General features: G+C 49.9%; 3 protein-coding genes across 14 annotated transcripts in view; 2 read left to right on the top strand and 1 right to left on the bottom strand.

The window, feature by feature from the left end:
* The window catches only part of CEP85 (centrosomal protein 85), a 35,421-nt gene extending 33,110 nt beyond the window's left edge, over positions 1–2,311 (top strand). For 4 of the 5 annotated variants that reach the window (XM_074218032.1, XM_074218030.1, XM_074218029.1 and 1 more), the window contains 2 exons: positions 34–259; positions 1,118–2,311. In XM_074218032.1, the coding sequence (XP_074074133.1) occupies positions 34–259; positions 1,118–1,278 (387 nt within the window). In that variant the 3' untranslated portion in view covers positions 1,279–2,311. Of the gene's footprint in view, positions 1–33; positions 260–1,117 lie in introns of those variants that run through there. The other variant, XM_074218031.1, reaches the window with a different exon arrangement.
* Positions 2,312–2,560: 249 nt separating this feature from the next.
* Positions 2,561–3,421, top strand: SH3BGRL3 (SH3 domain binding glutamate rich protein like 3). The gene is made up of 3 exons (XM_074218028.1): positions 2,561–2,678; positions 2,768–2,935; positions 3,036–3,421. Exons 1-3 carry the CDS (start codon positions 2,631–2,633, stop codon positions 3,099–3,101), a joined length of 282 nt encoding a protein of 93 aa, XP_074074129.1. The 5' UTR covers positions 2,561–2,630; the 3' UTR covers positions 3,102–3,421.
* Positions 3,422–3,962: 541 nt separating this feature from the next.
* Positions 3,963–14,371, bottom strand: part of UBXN11 (UBX domain protein 11) — a 33,715-nt gene continuing 23,306 nt past the window's right edge. For 6 of the 8 annotated variants that reach the window (XM_074218021.1, XM_074218024.1, XM_074218020.1 and 3 more), the window contains 7 exons: positions 9,543–9,760; positions 8,299–8,376; positions 6,199–6,319; positions 5,477–5,625; positions 4,756–4,796; positions 4,478–4,648; positions 3,963–4,155 (listed from right to left, as the gene is read on the bottom strand). In XM_074218021.1, coding sequence (XP_074074122.1) covers positions 4,002–4,155; positions 4,478–4,648; positions 4,756–4,796; positions 5,477–5,625; positions 6,199–6,319; positions 8,299–8,376; positions 9,543–9,760 — 932 coding nt within the window. In that variant the 3' untranslated portion in view covers positions 3,963–4,001. The remainder of the gene's footprint in view (positions 4,156–4,477; positions 4,649–4,755; positions 4,797–5,476; positions 5,626–6,198; positions 6,320–8,298; positions 8,377–9,542; positions 9,761–14,371) is intronic. The other 2 variants (XM_074218025.1, XM_074218026.1) reach the window with 2 other exon arrangements.

Below are 14,371 nucleotides of genomic sequence, written 5' to 3'. Positions count from 1 at the left end.
CTAGATTTAATCATGGCTTGCCTGTGTGCTCAGCTTTCAGTGCAGAACCAGGACCTGATTGAGAAGAACCTGACCCTCCAGGAGCACCTTCGACAGGCCCAGCCAGCTTCTTTGCCCTCTGCAGACACAGCCCAGCTGACCCACGAGCTGCACCTGGAACTGGGCAGCTGCCTGCATGATCTGCAGGCTGTGTGCAGCATTGTGACCCAGAGAGCCCAGGGCCGAGACCCCAACCTCTCCCTTCTGCTGGGCATCCAGTGTAAGTCTCAGGGTGGGTATGGGGCCTTGGGAAGAAGCTGTTGGACTGGCCAGACCTTTCAGCTTGGTCATGGTCATCCATATTACCAAGTGTCTAAGCAGACATGATCCTATCCAGCTAGAGCCATGACTATCCCCTGAGATGCCCGGGACTCTGCTGGACTCTCCAGCAACACCTGCACTTAGTCCTCAATCACAGGTCTTTTGCCTTTGAGGCTTTTTTAAGTCCTGTAGCTCCTTGGACATAGTAGGCTCTAAATAAATGTTGATTTGTCTGATCAAGATGGACCTAGATGAGAAGAAAGGGATGGGATAAGGGGGAAGGCGGTAATAGGTGTTAGAAGAGAGGGCAGATTGAGGGAGAGGGTACGAAGATACAACACACTTTTGGACAGGGCCAGGATGAAAGGAGAGAATAGAATAAATGAGTGGGGAGGAATAGAGGGGAGGTACAGCTAGTAATAGCAACTGTGGGGAAAATATTGAAGCAACTTCTCTGGTAGACTTATAATAAAGAAAGCAACTCGCCCCAGAGACAGAGCCATTGGAATCTGAACACAGACTGAAGTACATTTTTTTTCCCTCTCTATTGAGGTTTCTCATCATCTGGGGGGGGGGGGTTATGTTTACTCTGTTTACTCTTATAACACATTTGATTTACATCAGTGTATAGCATGGAAACATTGTAGAGACTATCACCCTTGGGCAGTTGGGGGAGTGGGAATTGTAAAATTTAAAAAAAAAATGGACCTAGGCCCTGGGGGCGGGGCAGCTGTCCTTGTTTCAAGGATATCTCCATGGCAAGTCTCTCCCAGTAGGCCCACCATGAACTCTTTCTTCCACATCTGTTCTTCTCCAGCTGTGTCCCACTCCTCGACTGAGCCAGATTTGCAGAAGCCAGATGTGATTATCAAGAAGTTAGAAGAAGTTAGGCAGTTGCATCGTGACATTGAGGAATTGCGTACCACCATGTCTGACAGATATGCCCAGGACATGGGTGACAACTGCATCACCCAGTGAGGACCCAGGAAAGAGAGGAGCTGCCAGGCCAGTGACCACCTCTGGATTGCTGTGGAGAATGACTTAGAAAAGCCCCCTGCCAAGGATCTCTCTTGTCCTATATTGGCACTCGCTTGTGCACCAGCTTGTGCCCTTGAGTGGTGATGGAGAGGGCAAGTCAATCATTAACTGGCCTTTGTCGTGTACAACTTGCTGTCTGGGAAAATCCTGCCTTGGCCTCAGACCCATGTTGCCTTCCCACCTGTCCTTGCAAATGGGAACCATAGCATTCTCTAAGAGGCTGAGTTAGAATAAGGCCCCTCTGTGCCTCTGCTTCAGTCCCATAACAGCAGGGTTGGGGTGGGGCACATGGGCATCTTTTTCTCCTCTCTGGAGCAAAGGAGCTCTCCAAATACCTCTGAATCTCATTTAGCCACATCCCCAGGCATTGTGAAGGGGAAGTGGATAATTTGTTACTTGTGCCTTAATTCATGTCCAACTAAGCTGTCTCCTAAGGAGCAGGGACTGTGGGTGCCCCTGGGTTTGCCGCAGACAGTGACGTGCTGTCACTCGGGAATGGTGCAGCTGGTCTCGCCGTCCTCGAGGCGCCCGGCCCGGGGCTCTTAGGCTTGGGGCCGGGGGGCAGAGGCTCCTCCGGCTACCTCCATCCAGGGGGCTTCTTGAGGTGTCCCTGCAGCCTTTCCTGCCCCTTTGGGTTAGGAAAAGCCCCTCCTGCCTCGAGGGAAGGCCCGGGTGCGCTGGCTCCCCCGGAAAGCCCTCACCGCCGTGGCCGCGCAGGCCTGGACACCCCGAGTTCGGTTTTTGAGCGTTTTTTGGGGGGCCCCGGGTGCAGTTTGGGCTTGAATTGCCCACACCCCCCCTTTTCATGTGGAGCGCCCCGGGAGCTCGCCCGAGCCGGGCTCCCGGCCTGGGGGCCCCACAGTTGGGTTAACTCGTACGTTAGGTCGGGGACAGCCGCCGCGCCCCCGCGCCCGTGCGCGTCCTCGTCACCCCGAGATTTGTGTCTGATTATGAATAAAAAGGCTGCCCCGCTGCTCGGCTCCGGCTCTGTGTGCGCCGCCCCGCCCCGCCCCGCCCATGGGCCCCGCCCCCGCCGCGGCGCTCCGCCCCTGGGTCCCGCCCACGGGCCCCGCCCCCGCCGCGGCGCCCCGCCCCCGGCCCGCCCATTGGTCCCGCGCACCACTGACTCACGAGGCGGGGCAGGAAGGACCCCCCCAGCGCCGCGCGGCCGCCGCCTCCCCCGCTCCCGCTCCCGCCGCCGCCGCCGCCGCCGCCGCCCCGGCTCCGTCCGCCCGCCCGGCCCGGCCCGCGCAGCCCCCGAGCCGCCCGGCCCGGCCCGGCCCGGCCCCAGCATGAGCGGCCTCCGCGTGTACAGCACCTCGGTCACCGGGTCCCGGGAGGTGAGCGGGGCCCGGGGGGCGGGCGGGCGGGGGCGGCCGGGGGCTGCGCGGGCCGGGCCGGGCCCAGCCGCCCCTCTCGGCTCCCCCAGATCAAGTCCCAGCAGAGCGAGGTGACCCGCATCCTGGACGGGAAGCGGATCCAGTACGAGCTGGTGGACATCTCCCAGGACAACGCCCTGCGCGAGGAGATGCGCGCCCTGGCCGGGGACCCCAAGGCCATCCCGCCGCAGATCTGCAACGGGAACCAGTACTGCGGGGTAGGCGCGGCGGGCCGGGGGGCGGGGGGCGGGCGGGGCGGCCCGACCTCGGGACCCTGCACTCATAGCCCCCCCGCACTCGGCGCCCCTTGTCCCCCAGGACTACGAGCTCTTCGTGGAGGCCGTGGAGCAGGACACGCTGCAGGAGTTCCTCAAGCTGGACTGAGCCGACCCCCGCGCCCTGGCCCGGCCATGAAGGACCCTGGGACCAATCTCTACACCTGTACTGTACATCCGGGCCCCCGCCAGGCCCCCGGGGCCCAGCCTGCGCTCCCCCTCCCCGACCCCGCACCCCGCGCCCATCATCCGCCTTAGAAGCTGCCCCAGTACCTGTGCCCCCCCACCCCCCATCTGCAGGGGGGGCTCCGGAGGGCCCCCCACCCCCCATCTGCAGGGGGGCTCCGGAGGGCCCCTCCCCCTGTGCTGCCCCCCCAGCCCAGGTGGCGCCTCGTGCCCCAGGGACCATTAAATGTTTTGTTCCAGTTGGCTCGGAGCCCGTTTGTGGTGGGTCCTGTGGGGGGGCCAGGGCAAAGGTCGGGACGGGCCAATCGCCTCTGCCTCGCCTTTCTTCCGGTGGCTTCCTGGGCACTGCCCAGCTTCCTTCTCATTTGGGGCTGGGGGGTATTTACGGCCTCGTGCCAAGCACCGTGTTACTCTCGGTGGGCTTGCGCACACCCTTCCGAGTCTGGCGTGTACGGGTTCGGGGACCTGCCTTTCCTGGGCACCTGGGCCCAGCTGGGGAAGAGGTGTGCCTCTTCTGCCGCCACCCTGACCCCGGGCTGGTCCACACCTTGGCAGCATTTTGTAGCTCACAGCTCCCCTGGCCCAGACCTGATTAGATCTCTTGGGTCCAAGAGGAACCAGAAGTGACTCGTACACAAAGGCCTGGCCCCACCCTCCCCAGCTGTGGGCTCGGCACTCTTCCCTTCCCCCCCAGCCCAGCGGCCTACCCTGGCCCCGAGGAAGCTGACTTTGAGGACCTGGGGGGCCGAGCAGCTTGGAGCAAAGCGAATGCAGAGACCCAGCCTTTCAGAGTCCCCAGAGTGACTGGGGAAATGTGATTTTATTAGAGACTGAGAGCTGAGGGTGGAGTCTTGGGGAGCCGAAGAAGCAGGATGGCATTGGGCACCAGCCCACAGGCCTGCAGGGTCTTTGAGTCATCTGTGTACACGGTGGGCGGGAAGGCGGTGAAGATTTCAAATGAGGCCGGGTCCCTGTCTCTGAGGTCAGAACCTTTCATTAGAGTGAGCGCCAGGACAATGCTAACTAGAGATGGATGATGGCAGGAGAGGGTCTGGTGGTTTTTGTCTTTCTTGGGGCGGGGATGGGGTGGGGGAGACTTGGTCTAGGAGTCACAAGGCCAAGAGCTCCAGTTGGACCTGGATTACTTCCTCTTAGCCTCACCTGTAAGGAAGTGGGTGTGTGTATGTGTGTGTGTGGGGGGTTATCATACAGGTCTCTTCTATCTCACATGTTCTAAAGAGCCTGAGGAGGTGTGGTGGGTGCATGGGTCAGAAGCTGGCAGATATGGGAGACACTGACCTGGCCCGTGCAAGGTACCGCCTGACGTCCCCAATGGTGTCTAGAGGCGACATGGGCAGCACAAATGTCTGCTCCCCATTCTCAGACTTGATCCGTAGAGTGGCCGTGGGCATCCCCCTGGGTGACTGCCTCAGCCTGGGGGCCCCAGCCAGGTCACCCTGGGGCCCAGGGCTGCAGGAGCTTCAGACTGGCTCCGATGACCTCTCCCTCCCCAGCCCCATCCACCTTAGGGTCTCCAGCCTTGCCCGGCCCCTTTGCCCCCATCCCGGAGTTCTCACCTTTCAGTCTCCACCAAGATCTCCTGGTATCCTGAATAGCCCTTGGAGGCAAGGAAGAAACTTTGGCCCTGGGGCCAGAGTCCTGCCTCCCTCCCCACCTTGGTCCTGAGACCTCTGCCAAACCCTGCTGTCCTCCTGTGCTGTGTGTTAAGCCCAGTTATCCATCTCCCCCCTCCCACCCCCCCCCAGAAATCACTGTTGTCCAAGAGGAGGAGATGGGGAATGTGGCAGGAGATTGTTCCTGTGCTCATGGAATCTACAGGCTGAAGGGATTCAGAGAGCCCCATGAGACACACTCTCCAAAATAGGTAAGAGAAGGAAGGAGACAGGGCGCTGACTGATGCAAAGTGCTGAGGGGATTCCCAGGAAAGAGATGATTTAATAAGAGTATTAATCAGAGGAACACCAAAACATGGAAGGGAGGAGGGGCTGCTGGCCAGCTGCCAAGCTCAGGAGAAACACCCCTCACCCACTGGCTGGTGAGTCTTACTGTACTAAGGAGTATCCATGGCTACCCAGCAGCCCCCCCCCCCCCAAGGGTGATGAGTTGTTCTTCCCTTCCCCTCCAGGGTAAAAGCTCCTGCCCTGGGAACTGCTGCCTGGGGTAAGGGTGCTGCTCTTCCCTTTGGATGGGTGAGCAAGCAGACCACCCCAGTCTGGTGGAGTGTGTCCCAGCTCCCCTTGCTACAGGGAGCCCTAGCAGGGGCTAGACGAAGCTCACCCCCAGAGTTTCTCGGATAGGTTCCCGGACCTCAATCACCTCCCCATGGCGGATCACAAATTTAGGAAGCTTTTTCAGAAATCTCTCTTTGCTGATTGTGGAAGAATGGGAGACAGTGTTCCCCCAAAAAGGAAGGTAGTTGTCTGGGCCTGTCAGAGGAATGGAGTTTAGACAGGCCATCTGTCCTGGTGTTGATTTAGAGGAAGGTCTAGCCTAAGTGTTTTATCAGATTTTCAGGAAGGGGGAAGAGTTAAAGTGGTGGATGAGCATTCCTGGGGGCCAGTGATAGGCTGAATCAAATGAATAGGGATCCATTTCAAGGCCTGCTTGGGGGGGGGGGGGGGGGATTGGAAAGGCAGCAGACAGGTCACTTGGACAAGATGGGGGCTGGGAGGAGCAGTGACCAGTCGATGTGGCAGCATTAACAGAGGCAGAGCACGTGGGGAACAACTGACACACATCTCAGAAAAGATGGAGAGGGAAAGGGACAGAACCATAGGGCCAGAGAAAGGCCAGCTCAGGCCTCTGGGGGTGTACGGCCTAGAGCAGGCAGAATAAACTGACTGCTGTCTTCAGACATCTGGGGCATGTCTTGTGGGAACCCCCCTCTGGAGGGGGATGGGGGACACCCACCCTAGAACCCCATCCATTCCAACATTCTTGGGAAGGTTCCATCCCCGCTCCCCAGCACCTGGCTTCTCCCTTCCCAGCCAGAAGCTCACCCGACGTCTCCGTCCACTTTTGGTTCTCCTTAGTAGACATCTTTCCTAACACATATCCAGGACCTGAGAAGACTTTAGGACGCTGCTGCTCCTGGTAGACCACATTGTGCCGGTCTGTCACCTGGGGGAGGAAAGGAGAATGGTGGGAAGGAGCAAATGTCCACACAGGCAGATGGAGAAAGGGGCGGTGGTTGCCCTATTAGACTCCGCAGCAGCCAAACCCTGATTATCTGATCTGGACCTCCCATCATCCCCACTCCCAATTTGCAGCAAGTCTAAACAGGAAAGAGATTAAAACAATAGCAATATTTTACTTTGATGGCACTTAACTGAGTGTAAGCCTTTCAACAACTCTGGGTACAAGTGTTATCTATCCCTATTTTGGGGATTAGAGCACTAGTAACTCAGGGGAAGGTACTTCAAGGATTGTGATTTCACAGAAGTGATTTGCCCTGTCTCTGAGCTTGTGAGCAGTGGTCGACCCCAAGGTTCCTCGTGTCAGGTTCGCTAGCTTTCCCACCATGCCATAAGACCTCCCTAGGAGATGGGCAGTGTCAGGTGGAGCAGGGCTCAGGCTAGATTTTCTGACCCAAGGCCCTTTCCAGTCTGCCATGAGGGCCTCTGCCTCTTTCCTGCTCTAGCCCAGGCCTGGCATGGACCCAGTTCTGCCCTTTCTCCAGCTCAGGAGTGATCATCACAGTCCTTAGCAGTGATTTGGAGCTCATCATTCCACCACCAGTTCTCAGGATCTTTATTCCTAACATGGAAATGACAATCACAACACAGTGAGAAAGTTCACTGTGAACAGTCAGTGGCAGTCGAGCCTACTATTTCTTTGCCTTTATTGTTCAGTTGTGCCCAACTGCATGTTCAGGGGGTTTTCTTGGCATAGTTACTGGAGTGGTTTGCATTTCCTTGTCCTTGGATCAAGGTAAACAAAAGTTAAATGACTTAGCCAGGGTCACATGGGGCTTTCATCAGTATCTGATGCAGGATTTGAACTCTGGTCTTCCTGACTCCAGGATCAGCGTTTTCTCCGCTGTTACCTTGCCAACTCATTCTTTGGGTATAAATCCCATGAAGACAAGCTGTGAGAAGTGTGGTCTCACTCTGGTACCCAGATACAGGGGTCTGCTCACCATGGGATGCCTAATGTCACCCTTGTGCTTTTTTAGGCACAGACTGGACTTGTTTCTTCATTCCTACCAGCTAAAATCCCCCTGGAACCCTAGTAGCAGGGTCTGTCTATGAAGCTTTTCTTGATACGCAGAGCCCCTTTCATGCTCTGAGCTGGACCCTCTTCTTGGAATTCATCTTCACTGCCTTCCCCTCTGTGAGACTGCTGGCAAGCTCCCTTACAGCTTCTTTTCCATCTTCTTATCTTGGCCAGGGCAGAGCCAATGGAAGGTGCTTGATGAGGGCACGTTACCAACTGCTTTAGCTCTCTAGGCTTGTGGAAACATTCCAACTCCAATAGAGAAGGGATCTCAGAGGTCAGCCTGGCCAGGGCTCTGGATCCCGATCCTGGGCTCTTTCCCTTCTGCTTCGCTGACTTCTGACTTGGAAGTTTCACTCAAGGACCAGGTCCTTCACCAGGACAGGGGCGCACCCAAGAGCCCTCATGGACACCAAATTAAGTGGAAGCCAATCAGACTTCCTGGCCACGGCTATCCCTCTGTGTGACCAGCAGAGGGCTCTCACTGCCCATCCACCCGAGGCCCGGGAGTGGCCCTGCAGGAACGAGGATGGACCCCAGCAGGCTCTGTGTCCTTAGCTAGAACAATGCCCCACGTCCACCCCCAGACCCAAGCTTCTCCTCCATGCAGTCTCCTCAACCAGCTTTTTCACACCATCCTTCACCACCCCCTGCTTTGACCGGTCATCTCGCCTGGATACAAGTGCTGTCTTCATCCTAAGGGCAGTAGTGTCTTGGGACACAAGCTGTTCCCCATTTAGGAATGGGGAGCCCCCCAAGGGCAAGTCATAGGTTCTCAGGTGGTGGTTTTTGGAGGACGTGGCCACGCACGTTTCGAACTTCCCAACGATCCTTGAAGCCTAGTTCTAGGATGAAGGCTCGGCAGACTTCAGTGGACTCCTTACCTTGAAAGGGACTCCACTAGGGTAGATTTTCTTCAGTTCTGAAGGAAAGAAGCCATCTAGGATGTCCTGGATGCACTGCTGCAGGGGAAACGGGGGCATAAGGTGGGAGGTCTGGGCGTGAGCTCTCCTTGTCAGCAAGGCCTATTCCCTACCGTCTCTACCCCCACCCCACAGTCCTTGTTAAGCTGGTTAATACCAAAGGGTCCCATCACACTAGCCCTGGTTCAGCTTCTCCTTCAGGCCTCTCCCACATGTGAGAACATCTCTAGTGTTGATCCTTCTATTTGCAGGGCTATAAGAGGCATTTTGATAGGATGCCCAGGTCAAAAGACCTCCAGGACTGCTTGGCCTGCAGTAGATGTTCACTGTCATTGGGGCCCATCAGCCATCAGTACTGGCAGAGAAAAGGTCCATCTAGTAGCCATGGAAAGTGCCTCACACCACCTCCACCCTGCCATCAACCTTTGTTTCTCTGGGGCACAAATGATCTCAAGCAAGTGTCCTACTTACACATGTATCAGGAGAGCCCCTTTTCTGAATAAAACCCAAGAACCTCTGGCTTCTCACCTCTCCCCCTACACTTTAGTGAGGGATTTTCATTATCTGTTGAGCCAGACACTGGTCTCCTGGCAGCCAAGTCCTTGAATGAGGGCTCTGTCTGGGCCTGATTCTTGGACAAGTCAGTCACACCCTCCATCCCTTGGGCTCTATGCAACACCTTTACCCCTTCCAGTGACTCAAATATATCCCCCTTAAAAATGGTAGAATGCCTGGCATGGTGGGTTCTACTTACCCCTGCTTGTGACTGTTCCAATGCCTACCATGCCCTCTTTCCCTCTCTTTGCCTGGTGCTGAAATGTTGGCCCCCTCCTGGAAGGACTGCCCGTATTCCCTCCCACCCCATCACACCCTCTTCCCAATCAATAAGGAATTTCCTTTTTAAATTGCCAGCAGTCTTGGAATGAATTGTTGGGAATTGCAGTCACCTGGATTGTAGATTTCTTAAGGACAGGGACAGTCTTTTGTCCCTCAGCTCATTTTGGAGCTTCACCCAGAACACTGTAGAACCTCACTGTTCACACATCACAGCTTCAAGGACCATTTAAGGGTATTCTGTCCAGCCCTTCCCATTTTATCAGGAGAGTTCACTGGGGCCCAGCAAAGAAGGGTACTGTGCCCAAGGTCACATTGACAATCAGTGACAGATAAGTGACTAGAATCAAGACTTGTCTGAGGCTCCTTACCTGTGTGGAGACATCTGAGAAGGGACGGAAAGGCCCATTGAACATGATGATCCCATTCTGATATAATGTCAGGGGCACTGGCTCCGGGGTCTTGAGCACTGCCATGCTGGATGAGGTATGTATCAAGGACTGTCCCTCCCCGGCCAACAGACTGAGATCTTGTAGGTTCTCTAGCAGCTCATCAAAGTCCACTGTGGGAGCAGGTACCGTGGATTCTCCTAGTAACCAAGGGGTCCCTGAGGGGCAGTGTCCCTTTGAAAAGTACACTACCTACTTTTCAGGTGTCCGACTACCCAATGGGAATGAAGCCATGAGATAAATAGAAGTCCTCTCTCCAGAACAGGCATCTGCATGGGCAACATGCAGGAAGGAGCCGAGTCACAGATTTCCCAATTCCTGACGCCCTGTTAGGTCACCTGATCCATGCCCTTGACTCCAGCCCAGGCTGCACTAAGGGCATGTTATAGCAATAACAATAGCTCCCATTCCCTTTGATGACCACAAGGTACTTGAACATTCATACTATTCAGTGTGATACAATGGAAAGAAACAAGGAATTAGGAAATGTGGGCTGACGTGTGGGCTGGGACATACTCTAGTGGTGAGATCTGGGACAAGTCACTTATCCTTTGAAGGTTCTGTTTCCTCTCCTATCAAATGGGAACTCTTTCTACCTCTGAGTTGTTGTGAGCCCAGTATTTTGTAAACCTTAGTTTACAAGTCCTATTTCTCTCAAGTCCTAATGCAATGCCTCCTATAATGATGGTGGTAAAATGAGGTTCTTCAAAGGTCTCCTCACTGAAGACAACATCTGATGGGATCTTCTCATCTGGAAGACCTCCACTCATGGTCCTGGTGACCTACAGAGTCCATGACAAGTGCCAGCCTAGCAAACAGATTCATGCTTACCAGCATGGCAGCCTCCAGACCATGGACTCCCCTCCAAAGACCAGTGATCTCATCAGTACAGGGAACTCTTTCCACCAATCCCTTCTATTACTAAATCAATAGGTCCTAGGGTGTTGCTAAGGCAAATCAATCCTGAAGCAACTGGCCCATGCTCACACAGCTCAGGATTTGAACCTAGGTTTTCCAGAATCCGAGTCAATTATTCTATCCACCATACCCTGCTGGCTTCTCTCTACTATAGGAAACAAAGAAAAAGAGAAGATAGCTCTCAGTACTGTGTACTTACTTATACCTTATACAACTCCTATCAGTAGCAGTGGCAGAAAATAGGACAGGTGATACAAAGAAACATAGGGTTATTAGACATACAGATATTAATTGTATTCTACATTTGTGATCTCTGCCCAAAGACAAATGAGTTGATTTGCAATTGTTGGAGCTATGCTAAACAATGATGAAACTCAGATCTAAAGGAAATATCCACCCTTTTTCTTTACAAAAAGACTAAAGTGTGAGGTTACTCTATTATCAGTAGAACATGGTCTCTTAACACTGTCCTACAATGGGCATTATATACCATAGGGAACTCAGGAGTACATAGGAGTTCACATAATGCCTTGAAATAAAGTTGATTAAAAAAAAACATAATTCCAGCTAAATGGAAGGATAGCTCCCAGGTCCTCCTTGGAGAGGTGAGTAAAGAAAATATCAGAGTTGGCTTCATTAGGGTTTGTAGACTACACAGAAATCTCATGTCTACATCTTGAATACTTTCTTCAAGAAGAAAGTTGGAAGGCCCTGGACACAGTAAATACAGAGCAAGTAACATCATCAAATGTAAAACTGACTATAGTTTAACATATAAGAAATTATCATTCCTGATGTAACTAGTGTTGGAAGTCATTTCCAAAACAGTTGTCTGTGCAATCTGATCAGTAAAGCAAAAGTCAAAATCAACACCAAACTAGAAGGATAAATAAAAATAACAAGAAAATTTTGCAATTAAAACAGTTTCAAGCTTTAGATCTATTTAAACAAGCTGTTGGGGCTAAAAATGAGAAACAGATAAAGAAAAAGATGATGAATCTGACTATAACTATTTCTTAGAGATATTTAACTCATATGCACCAGTTCATAGAGTGGATATTAAAGGGATGAACACATCCACAGAACAGAGCAATATATTTACAAGAAATATTTAAGGTATAAATAATCACAGTTAAACTGAGATATTGGAGAAGAATTTATAATGGTTTAGGTGAATTTTTAAAAACCAGAGATAGTTATCAGGATAATAACTAAAAATGGACATGGTTACAAGAATATGTAGAAAAGGTACCTTATGCTCAAATGCATCATAGATAATGAAATAATAGCAATATTATACATATGTTGTGTATGTGCACACAATACATACATACACACAGACACAAAATAAAGAATTTAGATAACCCAATCATTTTAAGGTGGGGTTGGAAATAAGAAAGCCAAAAGAGGAACTCATAGAGAAAAAAACATAGAACCAGATAAATTATAAAATAAATATTCTCAGTCAAAAAATAATTAATTCCAGTATTACATAAATTGTTTGCAAAAATCAAGAAAAATGGATCCTAAGAAAATCCTTTGAGACAAATATGGTGCCTGGTACCAAAACTAGAGTTAGACAGAGCAAAGAAAAAACTGTAAGCCAATATTGCTAATGAATATCAACCCAAAAACATGGAATTAAGTGAGTTATAACAATACATTTTAAAATTTATATACTATTGCCAGGAAAACAAGGTTGGTATGATACAGAGGAAATTATAAGCATAATAGATTATATTAATAAAGCAATAAAAATAATGTCAATAGATGTAGAAACTTTTGATAAAAAAATTTCTTTATATTTTTTAAAAAACACAGGAATAAATGGACTATTCTTAAAGGAAATAGTATTTATCTAAAGGAGAAAACTAGCCCTATCTGTAATGGAGAAACATACAGGCCTTTGCAATTTCAGGGGTAAGACAAAATTACCCACTGTTAGCCCTAGTATTATCTAGAAATCCTGCTAATAGTTCTAAAATAAGAAAATGAGAATTCTGAGAAAACAGAAAATAAATATAGACAATATGGGGAAAATGGTCACTTTTTACAGATGAGAAGTAAAGCTTAGAGAATCAACTAAAAATTAAAGTGAAACAATAATTTCAGTGAAATAGCATGATAATAACATAAACCTTCAAAATCATCAGTCTTTCTGTATATTACCAACAAAACCCAGCAGAGCATTCAAAATAACTACAGAATATATAAAATATCTCTGAGTGTAATTACTATGACACAAAGGAATAAACACAACTATAAGATAGTTCTTATGGAAATAAAGGCAAACCTAAATTAAGTAGAAATATTGACTGTTCATGGTTAGGCTGTGCCAATATTATTATGACAGTATAACCTAAATTAATTATTTATGGTTCCATGCCACCCAACTGATAAGAATTATTTTTATTTAAAAAAATGACCAAAAAAAAGACCTAGACACTGTGTTTCAAGAAATCATAAATGAAAACTGCTTGGATCTAATCAAACTAGAAGGCAAAGTAAAACTGAGGAAAAAAATCCCCTGATCACCTGAAAGAAATCATAAAAAGGAAAATCCCCTGGAATATCATAGCCAAAATTCAGAGTCAATCTACATCAAAGAAAATCCTTCGAGAAGGCAGAAAGAAGTTAAAGTATAAAGGAACAGTATTATGATCAGTTTCTACTATATCTGGCAGTTTCCTCTATAAATGAGAAGAAATCTTGGAATACAGTATTCCAAAAGACAAGTAATTCTTTAAAAAGAAAACTGAATATGAGCCTACAGGGGAAAACATATCTTTAATGAAATCAAGAATTTCCAAGCAAATCTAATGAAAAGACTAGCATTTGTAGGAATGTGTTTAACTTGAGAGTCAAGAGAAACCTAGAAAGGCAAATTTTTTTGAGCAACTGTGGAAGACTTTATGATGATTCACTGTTAATATTCTAGTAAGGAAAAATTCCTCAGAATCTTGATATCTTCAAAGGGTAGTGAGGGAGTTAAATAAAAGCAGAAGACCTGAGGAAGGACTGGTTCTATTCTATGGGTAAAAAAAGGAAGGGAGGGTAACCTTATGTAGAAAGAAGGAAAAAGGGAAGAGAAACTTACTATAAGGCATGTGATAAATAGCATCTGTGAATATAGAAAAAGGGATATGGAAGACCAGGAATTCAGATGCGCTTCACTGTTATCCAAACCAGACAAAGAATGGCAAAATACACTGTCTACATTGTACACACACATATATACATACACACAGAAACATAGTTTCTTATAGAACTTTATCGAATTCAATGGGGAAATAAATGGAGATAGCAGTTGGAGGGGGAGGTGAAGAGGAAAGATACCCTCGTATTAGAGAATAATCAAAAGCAATCCTGAAAGGACAGAAATTAAAGGCTTGTCTGATGATGTTTGTCCATTTTTTTTTGCAAGGCAATGGGGTTAAGTGGCTTGCGCAAGGCCACACAGCTAGGTAATTATTAAGTGTATGAGATTGGATTTGAACTCAGGTCCTCCTGACTCCAGGGCCAGTGCTCTATCCACTGCGCCACCTAGCTGCCCCTGTTTGTCCTTAATTCTTTATTTTGTCCTTAATTCTTGAAGAAAACCAGGACATCAGGAAGGTGATGCCATGACAAGCATGTGAATTGGATTTGAGTGAGAGGGACTGTGCTAAGTCACCAAGCCTCACTTTCTCCTCCAGAACAATCTGGCCAGATGGGAGTCTGGATGACTGGAGATGGTCCTGAATGCAAGGCAGTGAGGGTTAAGTAACTTGTCCAAGGTCACACAGCTAGTATCTGAGGGTGGTTTTGAACTCAGGTTCTCCTGACTTCAGGGT

Source organism: Macrotis lagotis, chromosome 1 (genome assembly GCF_037893015.1).
Source record: "Macrotis lagotis isolate mMagLag1 chromosome 1, bilby.v1.9.chrom.fasta, whole genome shotgun sequence".
In the NCBI taxonomy this organism is placed as follows: Eukaryota; Metazoa; Chordata; class Mammalia; order Peramelemorphia; family Peramelidae; genus Macrotis; species Macrotis lagotis.
This window is presented reverse-complemented; position numbering and strand designations above follow the sequence as displayed.